The sequence below is a fragment of the Ascaphus truei genome, chromosome 1 (genome assembly GCF_040206685.1).
Source record: "Ascaphus truei isolate aAscTru1 chromosome 1, aAscTru1.hap1, whole genome shotgun sequence".
In the NCBI taxonomy this organism is placed as follows: domain Eukaryota; kingdom Metazoa; phylum Chordata; class Amphibia; order Anura; family Ascaphidae; genus Ascaphus; species Ascaphus truei.
Window position 1 is genome coordinate 157,145,066 of NC_134483.1, and position 19,236 is coordinate 157,164,301.

At 40.0% G+C, this 19,236-nt stretch overlaps 1 protein-coding gene across 40 annotated transcripts in view; it reads left to right on the forward strand.

Moving 5' to 3' along the window:
- Window positions 1–19,236, forward strand: part of PTPRD (protein tyrosine phosphatase receptor type D) — a 1,925,499-nt gene that overhangs the window by 1,826,003 nt on the left and 80,260 nt on the right. For all 40 annotated transcript variants that reach the window (XM_075596164.1, XM_075596174.1, XM_075596156.1 and 37 more), the window contains 2 exons: window positions 4,292–4,415; window positions 12,678–12,853. In XM_075596164.1, coding sequence (XP_075452279.1) covers window positions 4,292–4,415; window positions 12,678–12,853 — 300 coding nt within the window. The remainder of the gene's footprint in view (window positions 1–4,291; window positions 4,416–12,677; window positions 12,854–19,236) is intronic.

A 19,236-nucleotide genomic window follows, 5' to 3' on the forward strand; every position in this document is an offset into this window, starting at 1 on the left:
AGACTATAACATCTAATTATATTTTTAGGGATCATTGAAATACATTAGGAAAATGCACAATAGACCATGTCACAATAGTATTGATATACCAGCGTTATGCTTTGTTTTATTTCTACAGCGCCAATCTTCTGTGATTCAACAAAATAACCCTATCAGTGATATCTAAATGCCTTTACTGCACTAAATTCATAATGATATCATGATACCACCATTTTTTTAACTTCCCTTTTCTTATTGTACATGTCCTATTAATCCACCCAAATAACACATTTATGAGAAAAAACAGTTTCTAGAATAAAAAACAGCGGTACAGTTTTAAAATCCTGCCATCTTGCAATTAGTTGAGTGTTCTTTTGTCATACATAACCCTTTACAATAATTAATCTGGGATTTGCATTGTAATTGCATACATATAGATCTTCTACACTTTGTTGTGCCGATTGGTTAGTGATATTCGCAGTGAGCATGCCAGGGCAAATAAATATCATTACACTGCCACGTATCACAAACCTTTCCTTTAGAAGTGATAGACACATCATTTTTTCTACTGTATTTTGTGTACTAATAAAGCTGAGCATAAAGCATGCATTGAATTTGTCAAGTTACTCTAGAAATGTTAAGTTATCAATTACATTTGTATATTTTACTTATTGGTATGAGTTGGGGAAAATAGGATTTGGTATTTCATGATAGCAGTTTTGAAGGATTAAAAGAAATAACACCATGTTGGTCGTAGAATCAATCTCATACAGAACTTGTGTAGGAATTCTGTCAGTTGTATTAAGCAAGATTTGGTCTGCTGACAATTGCTTTATTTCCCACCTGACCATCCTTTGTAAAGTGGAGGGAATTTGTGGCACAGTGATAATTAGATCTTAATTAGGATTGAGATATTTTCAAAATGCAGTTATTATCCTTTATTTGTACAGGGTCAACATATTCTAAAGCGGGTGCAGAATTATGTGTAGTACAGTGGCTGATTATTGTGAGGGTGGAGTATATCTCAGGCTGGAGTATGGTCTAGACCAGAGGTGGCCAAGCTTTTTTTCATGTGGGTACACAATTCTTGGCTGGCCACTATCCTCCCCACCAATGCCGTAGGGGACAGTAGAAGTACAGGGGGTGGGGGGGGCACGGAGAATGGTAGACCATGCATGTCCACTGACAGTTTTGCCCTGTGAGCTGCTCCCCCCATCTCTCTCTTACACACACTCCCTCTCACACACAACTCTCACCTTTTTCAGCTGGTCCTGCTCCCTGGCACATGCTTCAGCCCCGCTCTCCAAGCTTCCACCCATTTACTGAAGATCTACCTCCTGCATGCTCAGCAGAGAGGAAGGGATTTTCCCCTCCATGCCGGGTGCACTGGTAGGGCATTCCCGAATTATGGTCATGGATGGTCACCCCTTTTCTAGCCACACTGCTGGATCTATTATGGTTAGGGGATGTTAAATAGCATGGAGTTTGATCCAGCTGCACTCCTGGTACCAATAGGGTTGGTGTGCAGGATGTTAGGAGTATGCCAGATGGCTTCCTTAAACGGTGAGTTTTCAGGGCGTTTTGAATTTCTGAAGCTGGGACAGAGCATGGTGCATGGTAGAGAATTCCAGAGAGAGGGGGCTGCATGGGAGAAATCAGTTTGAGTACATTTGCAACATGAACAATTTTTAAACAGTTTATTATATTTTACAAGTCCTGTTACCTACAGTAATACTCTCAGTCTGAGGTTCCTGCTCTCTTTGAGGAGCTAACCGTGCTAACAGTAAATTGTAGGAATGCACATACAGTAACTCGACTTACTTTACCAATTTACAGGGCTCATTCTATAAACTCCAAACAGACCGATTGCACCTCAGCCGAAAACTCCTATGCAAGTCCAATTTGTACCTTAAAGAATAAGCCCCTTAATCGGAGAGTTATTTAAGAACTAATAATAGCTATTAGGATACATCTGTTTATTCAAATCTGTAACAGTTAGAAGTTTATTTAATGAAATAAAAACACCCTACAGATCCTGGCAACATTACGCATTATGGAAGAATACACTAACTAAACAAGAAGCCCAACGTTTAATGAAAACTGGCAACACTTGGCACTTTATAAACATTCAGCATGGGGAAATATCCTGAACTGCTCTCAGTTCCAGATGTAGCTCACTGCCAAATGTTCCATTTGTATGTTACGTGCAGGTATATTTTGTTTTTGCTTTTGTATGTGTACTGTAATCACTTGCTTTTCTATTTGCCATTACCATTTTTTTTACTTCACATTTTTAGTAATACAAATGTACCCTACCATAAAATAAAAATGTTTGTGAGACAATTATAAAAAAAACAAATTAGCATAAAAAGGAAATCAAAGGAAATGTTTAAAAATTGCACAGACATCAGCAGAAGCATTTCAATTACAATTGAATGGCAAGCTGCTGGGTAAGAAAACATCAAATTGCAGCTATTTCAGCATGCAGTCTGGAAGACGAGAAATTCATCTAGAGGATAAGGCTAATCAAGAGTATATATACATTATTGTCCCCGATGTATTTTATACTCATCTTTTCTAGCAGGTTATTTGCATATGGTTGTTACTTAGCTTAAGACAGAGGTCAGGATGTCCTATAACTGTATTTTGCCAAACAAATGCTTTCATCATTGCTCATAATATATCCCCCTTTCCTTAATACATTTCCTGTGTATTTTATAGCAATTATTCAATTGACATCAATGTTACCAGTGTGTTCCTCCATTTGATTGAGGAATTGAAAAAGCATGAAAGGACTATGTGCATTTTGCAGTGCGTCAAACTATTAGTATTATAATTTAATTCACGTCAAATGTTAGGATCTTTTATGATTACAAAAAACTTTTTTACCCTTAAATTTGAGTCTGGTTGGTTGGCCATAGACAAGCCATACTATACAATGCTCTAATGAGTTCTCCACAAGCCTGACCCAAAGCCTCGAGCATCATACAACATGTAAAACAGACTTTTAGAAAATGAATGTAAACATGCAAATGATCACTCTTTTACATGTGTATATGTAAAAATTGGAAATAAATGGCCTAAATTAATACCGTATGACCATGAAGTTAAGGTTGATTGCAACATTAATCTGGAAATCTGTATTTTAGACAATGGACCAAATGGCTCTCTATTTTAAGACAACAATTTTTCTCCTCCCTCCAAAATTACTTTTTTTTAAAAACCTTCCTTGATTTGGAGAGTCCCCTGGAGCTGATCTGTTGTCCGCCTGGTTGCCGAGATAAGTGTACTGTAGGTTTTTTTTTAATGGCGGTCTTTGCACAAAAACTCTGCAAATATGGCCATGGGTTAGGATTATAAAGTCGCCACGTCATCTACCGATGACGCTGAAACTTTCATTTGGAACCTGGAGCGAGCTCTGAACCCAATGCCATTTTGAGTCCACCAGGCAGCGGTCTTGCTTGGTGGACACATGTGCTTGTTGATGTGGAAACAGGTGGTCACTGGAAGTCAGGTGACCATGGATCAGCTCCCCAAGACCCACTGGTTCACTTACATTAATTGAATAAAAATAAATAAATAGAAAATTGCAAGTGTATTACTGCTTTAAGCTGTAGCACTTCAGAAATATCTGATCATTCAAAATATAAATTTTCTGCATAGAAGTTATGGGGTTGCTGCATAAAGATTTCGTTTTCAGAGTACTTTGCTTTTCTGTGTGTTCCTTAAAGCTTTTTTTGGAAAGGATTGCAACTCTCCGCCACTGGAGAAAACCTGCCTTTAATATTTTACATGGTACAGCAAACTGAGACATATTACAATATAAAAAACAATCTGTAAATGACTGGAAAGCATCTGACAAAAAACACAAATGAGTATTTCTTCTGTCTGAAATGCAGCATATTTATAAAGAGTATTTCTACTTTTATAGAATTTGCTGCATGCTGCACAAAAAAAGACTTAACACGACAGATAAATCCACAGAGAAAACCGTCAGGAAAAGTAATGCAAGCTGCACATTTCTTAATACATACATCTGCAAATGTAACTCCACCCTAACAACCTCCCACTTGCACCCTAAAACCCCCATCTGATGCACACATACCTGAAAATGGTGCAACTAAGATTAGATGCAGCCTATAGGAGGTACTGTATAGTTTAGTGTGACTTGCAACCAAAAAATGACTGTGTGCTTAAATGTAGGGATTGATATATAGAGTGCAGCATATTGTGTCCCTTGTTACATAGTGAAACAAACATGAATGTCACTCACTGACCAAACTTTTTTTTTCTTTTTGTGTTCCTTTTTCAGTCTATTGACCCAGGACAACAGTTCACATGGGAGCATTCTAACCTGGAAGTTAATAAACCAAAGAATAGATATGCAAATGTAATTGCATATGATCACTCGCGTGTTCTACTTTCAGCAATTGAAGGTAAGCATATTCTTTTTCCCACACTAACTAACAATCTAACATTGTGTCCAGATTGTGTGAGGGTTTATAAAGCAGTCAAGCATTTGAGTGAGACAAACTTTTTGATAACAAACAAACAGGCATTTTGTGGAAGACAGCATGTTAATAATTGCATCAGATGACAGCTCCCCCTACCTCACTTCTACGGTTCCTATCTAAATTCCCTGAATTCATTAATCACACTATTTAATATAAGGGACTTTGTATAATCTACTGTATACCAGGGATGGACGGCATCTGTAAGGCCCGCGTGATACACAGGGATCAGCCGCTCTTCAGCACTCCTCACGCCATTCCCCTCCCTCCCACACCCCCACCGGTGCACCCAGCCGGTGCTGGGAGTTGGGTCCGCCCAGTATTCGGGCTCATCTTCCATCTCCGTCCACGGGGCCCCAGCTCCCTCAGCGGCCTCCCTCAACCCGTCAAGGTAACATTCTTAGGTGAGAAGAAGGGGGGATTGAGTGAGAGAGGAGGGGTGGGGGGAGGCGGGCAGTAGGATAATGGCCCGCCAAAAAATGTGTGTTCATTTATTGTCACACCTGAAAATAAAGATTGGCCACCCCTGATCTATACTGTCTCTCCAATTCTACATCACATGTTTTTAGGGTTGCAGGTGGCTTCTCCAAAAATACTGGACACAATGGTGAATGTTGTGATGCGCTTGACACACACGCACACACACACATACTACTCATCGCTCCATGCTGTTCCCTCCTCTACTTGGTCCCACCCCCAGGCTCCTGACTGGCTGCATTACCAAGCCCCCTAGCAACAGCCCTGCTCTCTCCCTGCTCTGGGAAATCCCGCAGCCCCCATAAGCCAGTCAGATGTCTATGTCCAGAGAGGTAATACCGAACGCATACATGACCAGTATTACCTCTCATTTTTTACTGGACAGAGTGTCCAAATACAGGACAGTCCAGTTCAAAACTGGACACCTGGTAACCCTACATGTTTTATGTCTGGTTATTAAATTGCCGATTTACAATGTTTGCTTCCATTCCATGCACCGGTGGTGCTCAGTAATATTGAGTCTTAAGAAACAATAAAGGATTATGACCTTAAAACCACCATTAACCACTTAAGTGCTAGATGGGCCACCACACAAGTAGTTAAAATGCCCATTTATTTCCCTTTACTTCATCAGTTTCAACATATATAAGATAGGCAGAATACAAGGGCAAATCCCAAAATACTAAATAATATTAAAAAAATCATGTACTGTACATTTGGAGCACTAAGCAGTTGATTTGTTTATGTATGATTGGGCCCACGCCCAGGCCCACCAACAGAAATCATACGGCCCAGGACAAATGAAAGGTGCACCCCCCTTCCCCCAGAACCCATAGCGCACCTACCGCGGAAAAATATTTTTAGCGCAAAACTTTTACCTAACTGTTTTCTTATTTTAATACGAAAAAAAACATTACAATGCAATCTGTTTGTTTTTATATTTTCAACAAAAGACAGGTGACTGCCTGGCTGGGTGAGTGACTGCCTCGGTGGATGACTGAGTGACTTGGTTGACACTTGAGTGAGTGAGTGGGTGGGTAGGTGACAGAGTGACTGGGTGGGTGAGTGACTGGGTGGGTGACTGGGTGGGTGAGTGACTGCCTGAGTGACTGCCTGGGTGGGTGACTGAGTGACTGGGTGGGTGAGTGAGTGACTTGGTTGATACTTGAATGAGTGACTGGGTGGGTGTGTGGGTGACTGAGTGACTGGGTGGGTGACTGAGTAACTGGGTGGGTGGGTGACTGCCTGGGTGGGTGACTGACCTTGACCGGGTGGGTGCTGCTTCCTGCTTCATTGCCCGCCAGACGCTTCCCCCTCTGCCCCTGATATCCTCGCGGCTGCTGCCCGGGGCGGGAGGTGGGCTCGGGGGGCGGGGCAGGTGGGCGGCTGGGTGGGAGACTGGTGGCGACTTCCGTGGCTGCTGTGGCTGAGGCGCGCGGGGGAAGCTGGGTTGGCGCGCGGGGGAAGCTGGGTTGGCGCGCGCAAGGGAAGCACATTTGGCGCGTGCAGGCTCGCAACGGCGCTTCCCCTCCATTCCACGTTGGGAGCAGTGTGGAGCGGCCCACAGGCAGCAGGTCGAACACCCTGCTTGCCCAGCGCATGCGCGCTGGGACCTCGGCTCTGCGCATGGGGAATCACCGTCTTTTAAATATTTTTTTTTTTTTTTACCTTTTTAAAAAATATAACAGGCCTGGGACGCCAACCCCGGCACACACCCCTGTTGGTGGCACTGCCCACGCCGATACCATGGAGTTGTATTTACTTGTTTGCAGTCTGTCTCTTCTTTGTTGGTGATGTTTCTTTATGAAAAAAAAAAACATAATTACAAGCAACATGCATTTATTTAATGTTTTCGGCTACAGAAGAAACCAAGTATCTATTCACACAATCAGTCTTCAATGCTATCTGATTGAGTGTTTGTGGTTATTGGTATGATGAACAACTTAGCACCTTTGTGGGAAAAAAAGGATCTTGCTCACCAGGAAACCATGTAAATCAAGTTACTGTACAATTAATTAAACAAGTCAAGCATTAACATGTTTTGTGCAGGAGAACCATATGGTTTTTTACAAGTCATAATGGAAAGGTTCTGTTTATCCTACTTTTTGTAACACTCACCTACAAATTACTACATTCCAAATGTTTTCAGAATTGGTTTCGATCTAATATATAGCATTAAATACATGTCTTATTTAATTCAAAGTACTGTCTTGCCACACGCTGCATTTCATCAAATGTATTGTGTGAACTGATATTAGTTTTAGTACAAGGCAAAACATTGCATTTAAACTTCTATATATTATTTATTATGCAATGAAAAGAGCGATCATCATTTGAAATCAGTATTTTGGCTCGGCGGGATTATTGTTCCTGATGCAAATTTTTATCTTGCTCTAAACATACTCAGAGCAAAAAGGAGAAGCTTTACCCTGCACATCTGTGAGCCACACTGGTCCAATTAGATATTGCAACTTGAATCAAATAAACAGGGCAGCTGTAGCATGCAGAATATATGGTGTTTTATTGATTCATAAAAGAAAGCAAGTTTCCATCAAATATACTATTTCCCAATTGTAAGGTATCTAACAGTTGATAACAGTGCCACTGTGACATTAAACCATTATCACACAAATACTGATCACTGTTTCAATTATCACTGTGTCTAAGGGCACGACTGCAGCACGTACAGTATAGAGTAGCAGTAGCTGTTGTACCAGAAGCAGTATACAGTATGATTTGAATGTATTTAAGACATTGCAGATGTTAGTTTTCCACCAATTATTTCTTTTTCACCTTTTTTACACAGTGTTAAGATGAAAAGGCAAAAAACAAATATTTGAATGTTTTATTATTTTTTAAGGTGCAGCACGATTTAGAAACATGTACACAAATTGTATTAGTGTAAGCACTTAGCCATACACTCAAAACAGTTGCAAAATATCTCTGGTTGCTCATCACACGAATCTGAAAATGCAGTGAAATTAGAATCAACATTGGCTTTCACTCAAAGTATTTATTTCAAATTCAGTAAATTAACTTGAAATTTAAATGTTTGTTAGTTAAATAAAAGGCACATGTTGTTCTCTTGCATATGATAACCTTTAGGCTATATTTAGGTTTTTTCTCTGGAATTAAGGTATCATACTGTAGCTTAATATAAATCAGGGGTGGACAACTGCAGCCCTCAAGGGCCACAAACTGGTCATGTTTTCAGGATATCCCTGCTTCAGCACAGGTGGCTCAGTCAATGACTGATCCACTGATTGAGCCATCTGTGCTGAAGCAGGGATATCCATAAAACCTGACCTGTTGGTGGCCCTTGAGAACTGGAGTGGGCCGTCCCTGGTGTAAATAAATACATTGCTGCAGAATGAAGTAAAAAAATTCTGAACCATCTCATGAAATTAACTCACTGAGACGAAGTTGGGCCTTGTGGATGGTACTGAAGAAAACATACGTGTATATTTAAACTATCACTGTCATCAGTACCACACTCCATTGATGCTCCAGGCTATGATGATTTGCAAACCAGTTTTAAACAGCTCCCTCAGTATTGAATGGGTTAAACACAGAGGTCGCTAGTTCATGTGTTATCTACCCTGTAATCATCTTGTTTATCTGTCTGTGGTACCTTCTTTCACATTCTCTTTCCCATCCTGTTACACTCAATGCCTACAAAATGGGTTTTAACGTTTATACAAATAATGTGCTGAGATATCACATTGCCTGCTCTTTGAGATTGTGTGTTATTAGTTTCCACATAAACCTTGCATCAACTACATCACCATGCATTTACTGTAAATTCAAAACTGATTTATTTAGCTTCATTTATTGCTTTTACTTTCAAAGCTCTGTCATATTTTCTGTCTATATATCAGTCATGGACCAAGTTCCCCAAGGTCATCTGCTCATTATTCTCATAATCTGTACAATTCCTTGCCAGTATTATGTTTGATATATCTGCACGGGTGTTTAAATCAAAACCATCTAAGTTTGACTTGTATTTTTCGTGATTGTTTGCATGACAGGTTTCTGTGAGTGATGGACTGCTAATCACTGGTTCTGTGATAAGAGAAATGAACAATGAATATTTTTTTTAACTCTTGATTTATGCACATTGCAACCACAAAGCATTTGCAAGTTACTTGGGATATTTCGACCTATAACAGTCTTTACTCTACCTTTGTCATAGCAATCTACCAACAAAGTATCTCATATAGGGGGTTATGCACAAAGCAGTGATAAGTGTTTTTAAGTGAGATAAATGCCTTTATTTCTCAATAATGCGTGCAGCGCGATTCACAAAGCAGTGATAACACTGCAGTATCGCGCTTAAGGGACTTTTCATCATCAAAACACAGTCATTGCTAAAAAAATTGCGTCATAAATTGCGTCAAAAAGCATGTATCTCACTTAAAAACACTTATCACTGCTTTGTGCATAACCCCCATAGTGGGGTGTCATGGGTAATAGTTATTCACATGTATACACTGCTGACCTTTGAAACAGTGAAATGCAACACATTTTGTATTTACAAGTTCTTGTTCAAGTGGTATGTTTACACTGGCATAATCCTCATGAAACCACATCTACTGATGCAGCAACGAGTATCCGAACACTTGCCTGGGAAAATCTGTGCCAATACCCCAGTAATGCTGCAACATTTCTGTGACATTTCTGCAGACAGACTAATGACCCATCGGATTAACACAGCAGGGGTCCCTGGCAGTCCCATTCGAACTGAATGAGACTGCCAGGGATCCCCGCTGTGTTAATCCGATGGGCCATTAGTCTGTTTGCAAAAATATCTCAGAAATGTTGCAGCATTACTGGGAGATTGCCCCAGATTTTCAAAGGCAAGTGTTCGGATACTCGTTGCTGCATCTGTAGTACATTTTAAAGAAATATTTTCTTATGTGACTTTTGGGATCACTACATTGTGGTATGCATTATTACTTATAATCAGCAGCGAAAACTTCCCAAACCAAAGTGCTGGCCATATTTGGAGTAGTTTTAGCAGCAAAATCAACATCTATTCTACACATAAATGTAACTCCCTGGATGTACAATGTACTTTGGGCACTGCAAATCCCAGTACAGGTGTCTCCAAAACCAACACTGAGCAATATTAATTTGTGACTGTGTTCATGTATTAAAAAATGCTGTGATCTCCACCAGAAGACTCCTGTCAGGAGATATTTTATCCAGTAACCCCACAAGTCATTGTTCTGATTGGCTCATCAGCAGCATCCTGTCTGTGACCATTTCAAATTCCCCAATAAGCCAGTATGCTGGAGGTAAATGTATCCTGAACTCGGGATCAAGCACATAATTGAAAAAAAACATGTACATGTTATTTATATCGAAAGGGATATATATTTGTTGATTTGTTGATTTGTCCAAACACGGAATCTGAAACCCTGACACAGAAGAACCTCTTGCAAAAATAAATAAAAATAAAGATGAGATGGCAGTGAACTACTTAAAAAATGTTAAATTGCTGAGTGATCATCTGTTTTCAAAGAAGGTAGGAATATTGGGGATATATACTGTATGTATGTATGTATATATATATATGTATATATATATATATATATATATATATATATATATATATATATATATATAGCAACTGTAAATATTACTGTATGTTCATTTGCATGTCTTAGACAGGTCTGCAACCCTGCCTTTCCCCATTGTCACCCAGCATACAGCGCTTCCACTGCAGCAAGGGATTCTGGGAAATGACATGCAAATGAGCACTCAGTGCCACCTTTTGTCTCAAGCTTGTATTACACATTTCCCAGAATCCCTTGCTGCAGTGGAAGCGCTGTATGCTGGGTGACAATGGGGAAAGGCAGGGTTGCAGACCTGTCTAAGACATGCAAATGAACATACAGTAATATTTACAGTTGCTTTATGCTTTACTGTGGAGGGTTTTTGTCACTTTTTTTACCCACCATAACCTAAATGACAGTGGTGATTACCTAGTCTTTTCTCAAACCTGCTAGCCATTAAGATCAGCCTCACACTGATGATACCCATCAAGGTTGAAACATGTATGTGAGTGGGTCTAATGGCTTTGCATCTCATCCCAGCCTCTGTCTAAAAGCTGTGTTTAAAACAGCATGCATTGGCTTGAGGATTGGCTTGTGTAATACAAGCTTGAGACAAAAGGTGGCACTGAGTGCTCATTTGCATGTCATTTCCCAGAATCCCTTGCTGCAGTGGAAGCCCTGTATGCTGGGTGACAATGGGGAAAGGCAGGGTTGCAGACCTGTCTAAGACATGCAAATGAACATACAGTAATATTTACAGTTGCTTTATGCTTTACTGTGGAGGGTTTTTGTCACTTTTTTTACCCACCATAACCTACATGACAGTATATATATATATATATATATATATATATATATATATATATATATATATATATATATATATATATATATATATATATACATACACAACACATACACACACACAGTATATCCTTATTGGGAGAGAAAAATATGAGTCTGATACAGTTGCCTCTTTATTTGGTCAAAGCTGAATACATTACTTGGCTTCAAAATGTTAGATCCCCTGTTGTAACTGAGAGCAGTTGTGCACTCTGACCACAGAGTATGAATAAATAATCTTTAAATCAGACCCTAATTATTGATAAATTACAGTGCCTTCCTGGCACCCTCCGGCAACAAAAAGATTAAATCCCATTACTTTAGTAATTCAATACATTTTCAAGATTGCCAGTAAAGTGTCCTGCAATGCTAGTAATATTTTTACAAGTAATCAGCATGAGGGCCATTGTATTGTTTACGCTACAAAGTTATAGCTACAGAATTTTTTTGTTTGTTTTTTTTAAAAGTTATATTGATTAAAGTATAACTATCGTTTACATCTACAGTGACTCCTGAGGTAATTTTGATTACATGACAATTATGTATATTATATATCTACAGAGATCCATAATGGGCTATTGATTCGGCATTATGCAGACAAATAGCTATGCTTACTGAGTTTTTTTAAAGTTTATTCCTGTGAAGAGTTTCCATACAACTAACTAGATGGGATACAGACACAGTAATATTTTGGCCAGTGGTTGTTTAATAGATCTTAACTCCTGCTTGATACAGTACTAACATAAAAAACTAATTAAAATCATTTTAAAGTACATTGCTGTGATTAGGACCACTGCTGTAAAACTGCATCTGCTATTTACAAATACCAGTTTGTCAAGAATAAAAACAGTAGTGACCCAGTTGGAGATTACAGGTTATATTTACTAAGTGGTGCAAAGTCTAAAGGCAATTTATGGCTTATACTGTATATTCATTTGAATGAGCCATAACTTACCTTACAATTTAGCATATTTAACTATATCACGGCTAATATTTTTGGTTGGCTGACTGATGTATATAAAGATTAGCTTTCAGGAACAGTAAGGCCCTTATTCTGTAAGGTGTGATAGTGCAGATGACGTGCTATCGCATGAAAAGCACCATTAAAGTCAATGGGGCTTTTCATATGAAAGCACATAATCTGCGCTTATCACACCTTACAAAATAAGGGCCTGCCTTGTCTTATTTCAGCACCTATTTGCTTAACTGTGAAAGAATATCAAAGGTTTGCTTTTTGCAGCACTAACATTCATTTTGCAACATAGTCCAAATGATTAATTTTATAGAGCTACCTCTGACTCCTTTGCAGGCATACCGGGAAGTGACTATATCAATTCCAACTACATTGATGGTTACAGAAAGCAGAATGCCTATATAGCAACACAAGGATCTCTTCCAGAAACGTTTGGCGATTTCTGGAGAATGATGTGGGAGCAACGTGGTGCAACTGTAGTAATGATGACAAAACTGGAAGAGAGATCCAGGGTAAATATACACATTTTTAAACGTCCAAAAGACCTATGAGAAGAGACACTATGATCTATTTACTTGAATTGTGTCTTCTGGAAGTAGAAGGCGTCTTATAGAGAAGCACTGCTAAGCAATATGGTTCTACCTGTTTTTCTTGCAGTTCATTACAAAATTGGTGTGTACAGTGTAAAGCAGAAATCAATATGTTTGCCAAAGGGTTTACCCATACACAATTTTCTAAAGACATTCAATATGCTTCAATTCAGTTTCCTTTATGTAACTCCTGGTTCTTGAGTTATTTTGGGCTAATGGTGCTGCCATAAGAAATTTGGTGGCATACTGTATGGTGACAGGTAAGAAAGAGTACTGTACAGTATGCTTGTTCTGCTACAGAATGTGACTTGTTGTATTGCCAAATCTAAGCTAGAGAACCACATTTGAGAGAAATGTTTCTTTTTTTAAACTTTAGTTTAGACAGTCAAGTGTGTTGATGTATTATGATAAGTTTACATCCTATGTTTCAGTTTATCCATGGTGAATACAAATTAATTTCTGTCAAAGCAATGTTACTACTTTTTGTTAACCACTATCCTACCCTTGGGCTCCAGTATTCTCCTAGCAATTAATCTGAGCCCTGAAATATTCACATACAGTACTTGACAAATAAAACACAAGCAAGCATATAACATTATGATAAGGTTGATAAATTAATTTAAAAAAGTATTTCTTAACATAGGCATTGATTGTGAATAACGGAATATGTTGCATTGCAATTCATTGTATGCCCTTTAGGGATTAAACAATAAAAGATAAGGAAATGTTGACTATTTCAAATATATATATATATATAAAAGCTCAATGGCCGACACATATATATATATGTGTCGGCCATTGAGCTTTTGCAGCACTTTGGAAGGAATCCAGATGATTTGAGTAGAGGCGCTGAAGACTACATGGTGATATGAACTTTGACTTTATATCTTGAGCATTTCTCCATGATTGCCCTATACTGCCAACTGTTCTGCATCTAGATATACCATCATATTATTGGGAGCAGGATTCCGTTCCTCAGCTGCATTTCATTAACCTCTTTTCCCCCATATTACTCTTTCGGCCGGTCATGACTTTATGTGGGATCTTTGGATTCCCGCTGTGAGTGCTAAGATCTTCTCCCCCACTTTCCTTTTAGCAACTAGGACTTACACTGGTTTTAGGGTCTATTACACACATTTTGACTGGGATATTAGTTTTTGACTGCGTTATCCCCGTTTGTTTTTATATGTATGTTATAATTTTTCTCTATGGTTCATTTGTTATCTTAGTCCATGAGCACTAAACTTTTTTGTCATATTATTTTTTACATGATCAGAGTGCTTGTGTTTGGGATTTCTTTGTCTTCTTTTTGTATTTAAATATATGTGTGTGTGTGTGTGTGTGTGTGAGAGACCCGGTCCCCCTTCATCCTCTTGCCTTCCACTGTGACTGGCAGTGGAGGATGGGGAGAGTGTGGGGAGGTCTGCGGGCAGTTGGAGCGGCGATCGGATCGCCGGTGGCTCTCTTAGCAAGGCGCCGCCATTTTACCTAGAGACAGGGGGGTGAGAGGGGTGTCATAAAAGAGCAGAGCAAGAGGATTCCAGGAGGAGTGTAAGAGTCAGGGAGATGCCGAGTAGAGGTCCAGCTAATGACCTAAACAGTGAGTAATTAGAGTTAGACCAGAGTCACTGTTGCTGTTTTATAGTACAGGGAAAGTGTCCCCAGGAAATGTCTTCAGGCAGCAGGGCCCTTTGGTAAGGGAGATGCATCAGTATATTAATTGTCCCTACAGCGAGGCCCTGGGAGTAGGGAACTGAAGTAGAAGGGGAAGGATCTACAGTGGATAAAGGCTTAAAGGAAGAGCAAAAGGAAAACCATGCTAACCCAGGAGGGTTCTCTGTGTACAGCCAAAATACTGACTTGATACCAGTCCCTGTGGGATTGTTGCCCTGATTACAATACCAGCCATGGTGCTTGACAACAAGCAGCAGCCCCAAGTGTTGGAGCACCAGATTAACCATCCCTGGTTGCCCAGGTGCAATAGGATTGAGGAAAACAGGGGACCCTCAACTGGGACCCTGGAAAAGAGGGCTGATAAGTGGTAGTAAGAGCAAGCCTCTCAATGTTCTGTATTGATTTGTAATCTATTCCCGAAGCCTAAGAACTGTGCCTCCTCACCCCAGCTCATAAGAAAGTGAGGAAGAAGCTGTAACCATAATGCTTTGTTGAATAAAGAATGCTTGTTATGAACTACAAAACTCCTGGCGCCCATCTGTACCATCAACAAGTATGCCCTGCCTGCGCGGACCTTCACCCTGGATGAAAGTAATGCACTTGTGTAGCCCCAGCACATACACATGTGGTAAACTTCTTTATTTACAGTAGTTGGCATTTTTTTTTTTATTTTTGTCCTCTACCAGAATGTACTGTAGCTGCCGCATCAAATTTATACATTGCTTTGTTTTATAGTTTGTTTTCATTATATTGTATTTCTTGCCAGGACCATCCATCCTTTAATTATAGAGGTAAATAAGGATTTTTAATCAGTTAGTGTTAGGACCTGCGATATTATGGTCATGCCTTGAAAGTGGCTCGCAGGCTTATACGCTTTGGCCAAAGGGTTAACTAAATGACCCTTTTTCAAGAGATATATAGGTATTTCACGGTGCATTTTTGTCACATTGGATGTTGCTCTTGACATCTTTGTTTCTTGGTTTATACAATTAGCCACACCCAGTAGCACTCCTTTTGACACACATATATATATATATATATATATATATATATTAGAAGAGGTTATATATGACTACTATCAAATTACCTCTTGACGTGGACTGTATATACAGTATGAGTTTATTTTGGTTCCTGCTAACCTCTTCTTATAGGATATCATTATTTTCATGGTCACTCTCTGAGAGGGTTTCACCTGTCAGATAGTTATTATTGCACTAGTTACATTCAGCTTCTATTTTCTCTCTTTAAGTGAGTGTTGGTGCCTTCTTCTTCGACTTTGACTATTACAGTAAGGGAATACAAAAATGCTTGGGACTTAAGCCTTTCCTAAACACTGTAAGAATGCCAGGGATCAAATGGGTCTGAGGATCTACAACAGACAGGAAAATGGGCAGATTAGATGGGCCAAGTGGTTCTTATCTGCCATCAAATGCTATGTTCTGGATTTCAATGATATGCTTCTTCCTTTCACTAGTACCTGTTTAACACATTCGCTTTTTCTTTTTAGCCAAATTATCGAAAAATGTACAAGATTATGGAAAAACATTTATTTAAACAAAGCAGCAAATTTTTTCTTTGAAAGTATTTTTCTAATGTTATTGTACCAAGCTGTTATCTTAAAAATGGAGAAATTATATACATTCTTATCACTTGCCATCTGATGCGTTTAGTTGAGGCACACCCTTTGAAACTCCTGACTCATACCACCTCTTTTCATAATCTTCAGATGATGGTGTGTGAGGTACGGTAATACCAATTACCCTGTTCAATAAGTTGAGATCGGGCTCTGAAAATACAGAATTTATTGTCATATTTTGCTTTTCACAAAATCCTAAAAGCATATATTTTATAATCTACGTGAAAGCAATTTCTGTGTTTAGCCACTTAAAAAGGCTTACTTAATGCAAATGTTACCTGTTTTCCTCGTTTTGTTACTATTTTCATTAAATGAAAGGGTCTCTTATGAGAATTGGGGCTTTTTATGAGCTACCTCCTCAAAAATGTGTCAAAATAAAACTTCAAGCTATAATATATAGCATTCACTGAGCATCTTTTTATGAAAAATGTAGATTTAATTTCCTTTCAGTGTCTTGCAGTGCACGGGTGAAATAGCCAAAGTAACAATATCTGTATCCTGTGAATGTTAATTTTTCCTGGTTCAGTGCCCACACTATAAACTGATACATTAATTGGTAGCTTCGATTTTAGTTATTGCCTTTTAACTGTTGTATTTTTACAATGTAACAGCTTTAACAAGCGAGAAGCAAAATAAACAGTAAATTAAATATCGTGCCCTTTTGCTACCGAAAGGCTCGAGAGAGTGTAGCTTTGCAGGTGCTTCTCATAGAGATCACATTTTACATTGCAATTAGGACGGCATTAGCTGATGACACTGGGTTGTAACAGTAATGTTGTTTTACAGATGTAGTAAGAGAATCTCAGCACACCACAAAATGCAATAAAAAAAAAATTTATTCATTCATATCGAGTAGCCCGGTGCACCAAAGAGAGATCTACCGTTTCAGTGCATAGAGCACCCTTATTCAGTGCATATGGACTGAAATGTGTGCTCTGTCTTTGGTACTACTCAATATCAGTGTTTTTTTTAATTTATTTATTTTTAAATGTATTGCATTTTTGTGGTGGGATGAGCTTTTCTTACTGGATAATATGGTTTTTCACGACAGCCAGGGTGAATTTGCTTTCTAGCACCCAATAATGGTTTATTGGTATCCAGCTCCATTACCACTTATACATCTTTGCATAATTACTTACCAGCTGTTGCATACTTAACTGTTGTCACGCTGTCCAGCCCGCAGACCAGACCAGTCCCCTGTACTGAGGTGGGATGTAGAGTATACACACCGACAGCAGAGGGGGCGTGTCCGGGATGTGGCATAGTAGCGTAGCCAGGCCTGGATGTAGATAAAGAATGGTCAAGTACTTGCCGAGTCTGAGGATATAGAAAGTTCCGTTAGTCAAAATCCGTAGCAGAGTCCGAGGGTCTTAGAGGTTAGAGTAGTCTGTAGGAAAGCCGAGTTCAGGAGCCAGAGGGGGTGTTCAGACGAGCCGGGTCAGTAGCTGTAGGGAATAAACACAAAGAGAGCACGACACAGGTTCCAGGAAACACAGGTAGCAAGGAGCTATGCAGAGCAAGGAAGTGAAGGCAAGGCAGGATATTTAAAGTGACAGTGACCAATCCGGACGAGGGGCATGGCGGAGGCGTGTCGAGGAGCTGCTCGTGAGTGGCTGAGAGACCAGTAAGTAGAAGAGCACAGCTGAGAGTCTGTAACACCAGTGCCAGAATCCAAGATGGCGGCGGCAGAGTTCAAGGTACGCACTGGGCGGCGGCATGGGTTGCGACGGGGGGCAGGGGCAGCAGCCGCTGCAGTACTGGTAATAGGTAAGGAGGGATCACGCCGGAAGGGACTTGGCCCCCGATTCCTTACAGTACCCCCCCATCAGGATCGACCTCAGGACGATCCATCCAAGGCTTCTGTGGAAATTTCTTGTGGAAGTGATTGAGTAGAGCTGTAGCATGAATGTCCTCCCTTGATATCCAGGAACGCTCTTCTGGACCATAGCCCTTCCAATGTACAAGGAACTGTACTTTTTCCCTGGATATACGGGAATCTACAATGGAATGTACCTCGAATTCAGATGTCCTTGGACTTTAACAGGGTTGGGTTTACGGGCTTTTTCAGGGAAGCGATTGCTCTGAACGAAAGGCTTGAGCAGGGATACATGGAACGCATTGGGAATGTTCATGGATGAAGTCAACTGTAAGCGGAACGTGACAGGATTGATTTGTTCCTGAATCAAGAAAGGCCCCAAAAACCTAGGTGCCAATTTCAGGGTAGGAGTCTTCATTCTTGTATTCTTTTCTGATAGCCAGACTCGATCCCCTGGCTTGTAATTGGGAGCCTGTTGACGACGACGATCTGCTTGAGATTTGAACCTCTGAGCTGTCCTAAGGAGTGCGGATTGTATCTTGATCCATGAGTTCTGTAGCGTGCTTACCCGTTCATCGGCTGCTGGCACTCCTGAGGAAGTGTTGGAGATTGGAAGCCGACTTGGATGAAAGCCGTAATTCACAAAAAACAGAGATTCTTGCATAGATTCATTACGGAGAGAATTGGAAGCAAACTCTGCCCATGGTAACAGATCAACCCAATTATCTTGGGTATCAGAAATAAAGCATCGTAGATACTGTTCAAGGCTTTGATTAAGTCTCTCAGTTTGGCCATTAGTTTGGGGATGATAGCCTGAAGAGAAGGATAAGGCCATACCAAGCCTCTTGATGAAAGCACGCCAAAACCTTGATATGAATTGCGATCCTCGGTCAGAAACTATGAACGTAGGGATCCCGTGGATGCGAAACACTTCTTTGGTAAAAAATATCTGCCAGGGTGGGAGATGAGGGAAGACCCTTGAGGGGAACAAAATGGGCCTGTTTCGAGAATCAGTCTACTATGACCAAAATGGTAGTCATACCTCTAGAGGGCGGAAGATCTACAATAAAATCCATTGAAATATGTGAGCATGGACGCTCAGGTACTGGAAGAGGCATGAGTAACCCGGAAGGCTTTTGATGAAGAGTCTTGTTCTGTGCACAAACTGGACAAGCGCGT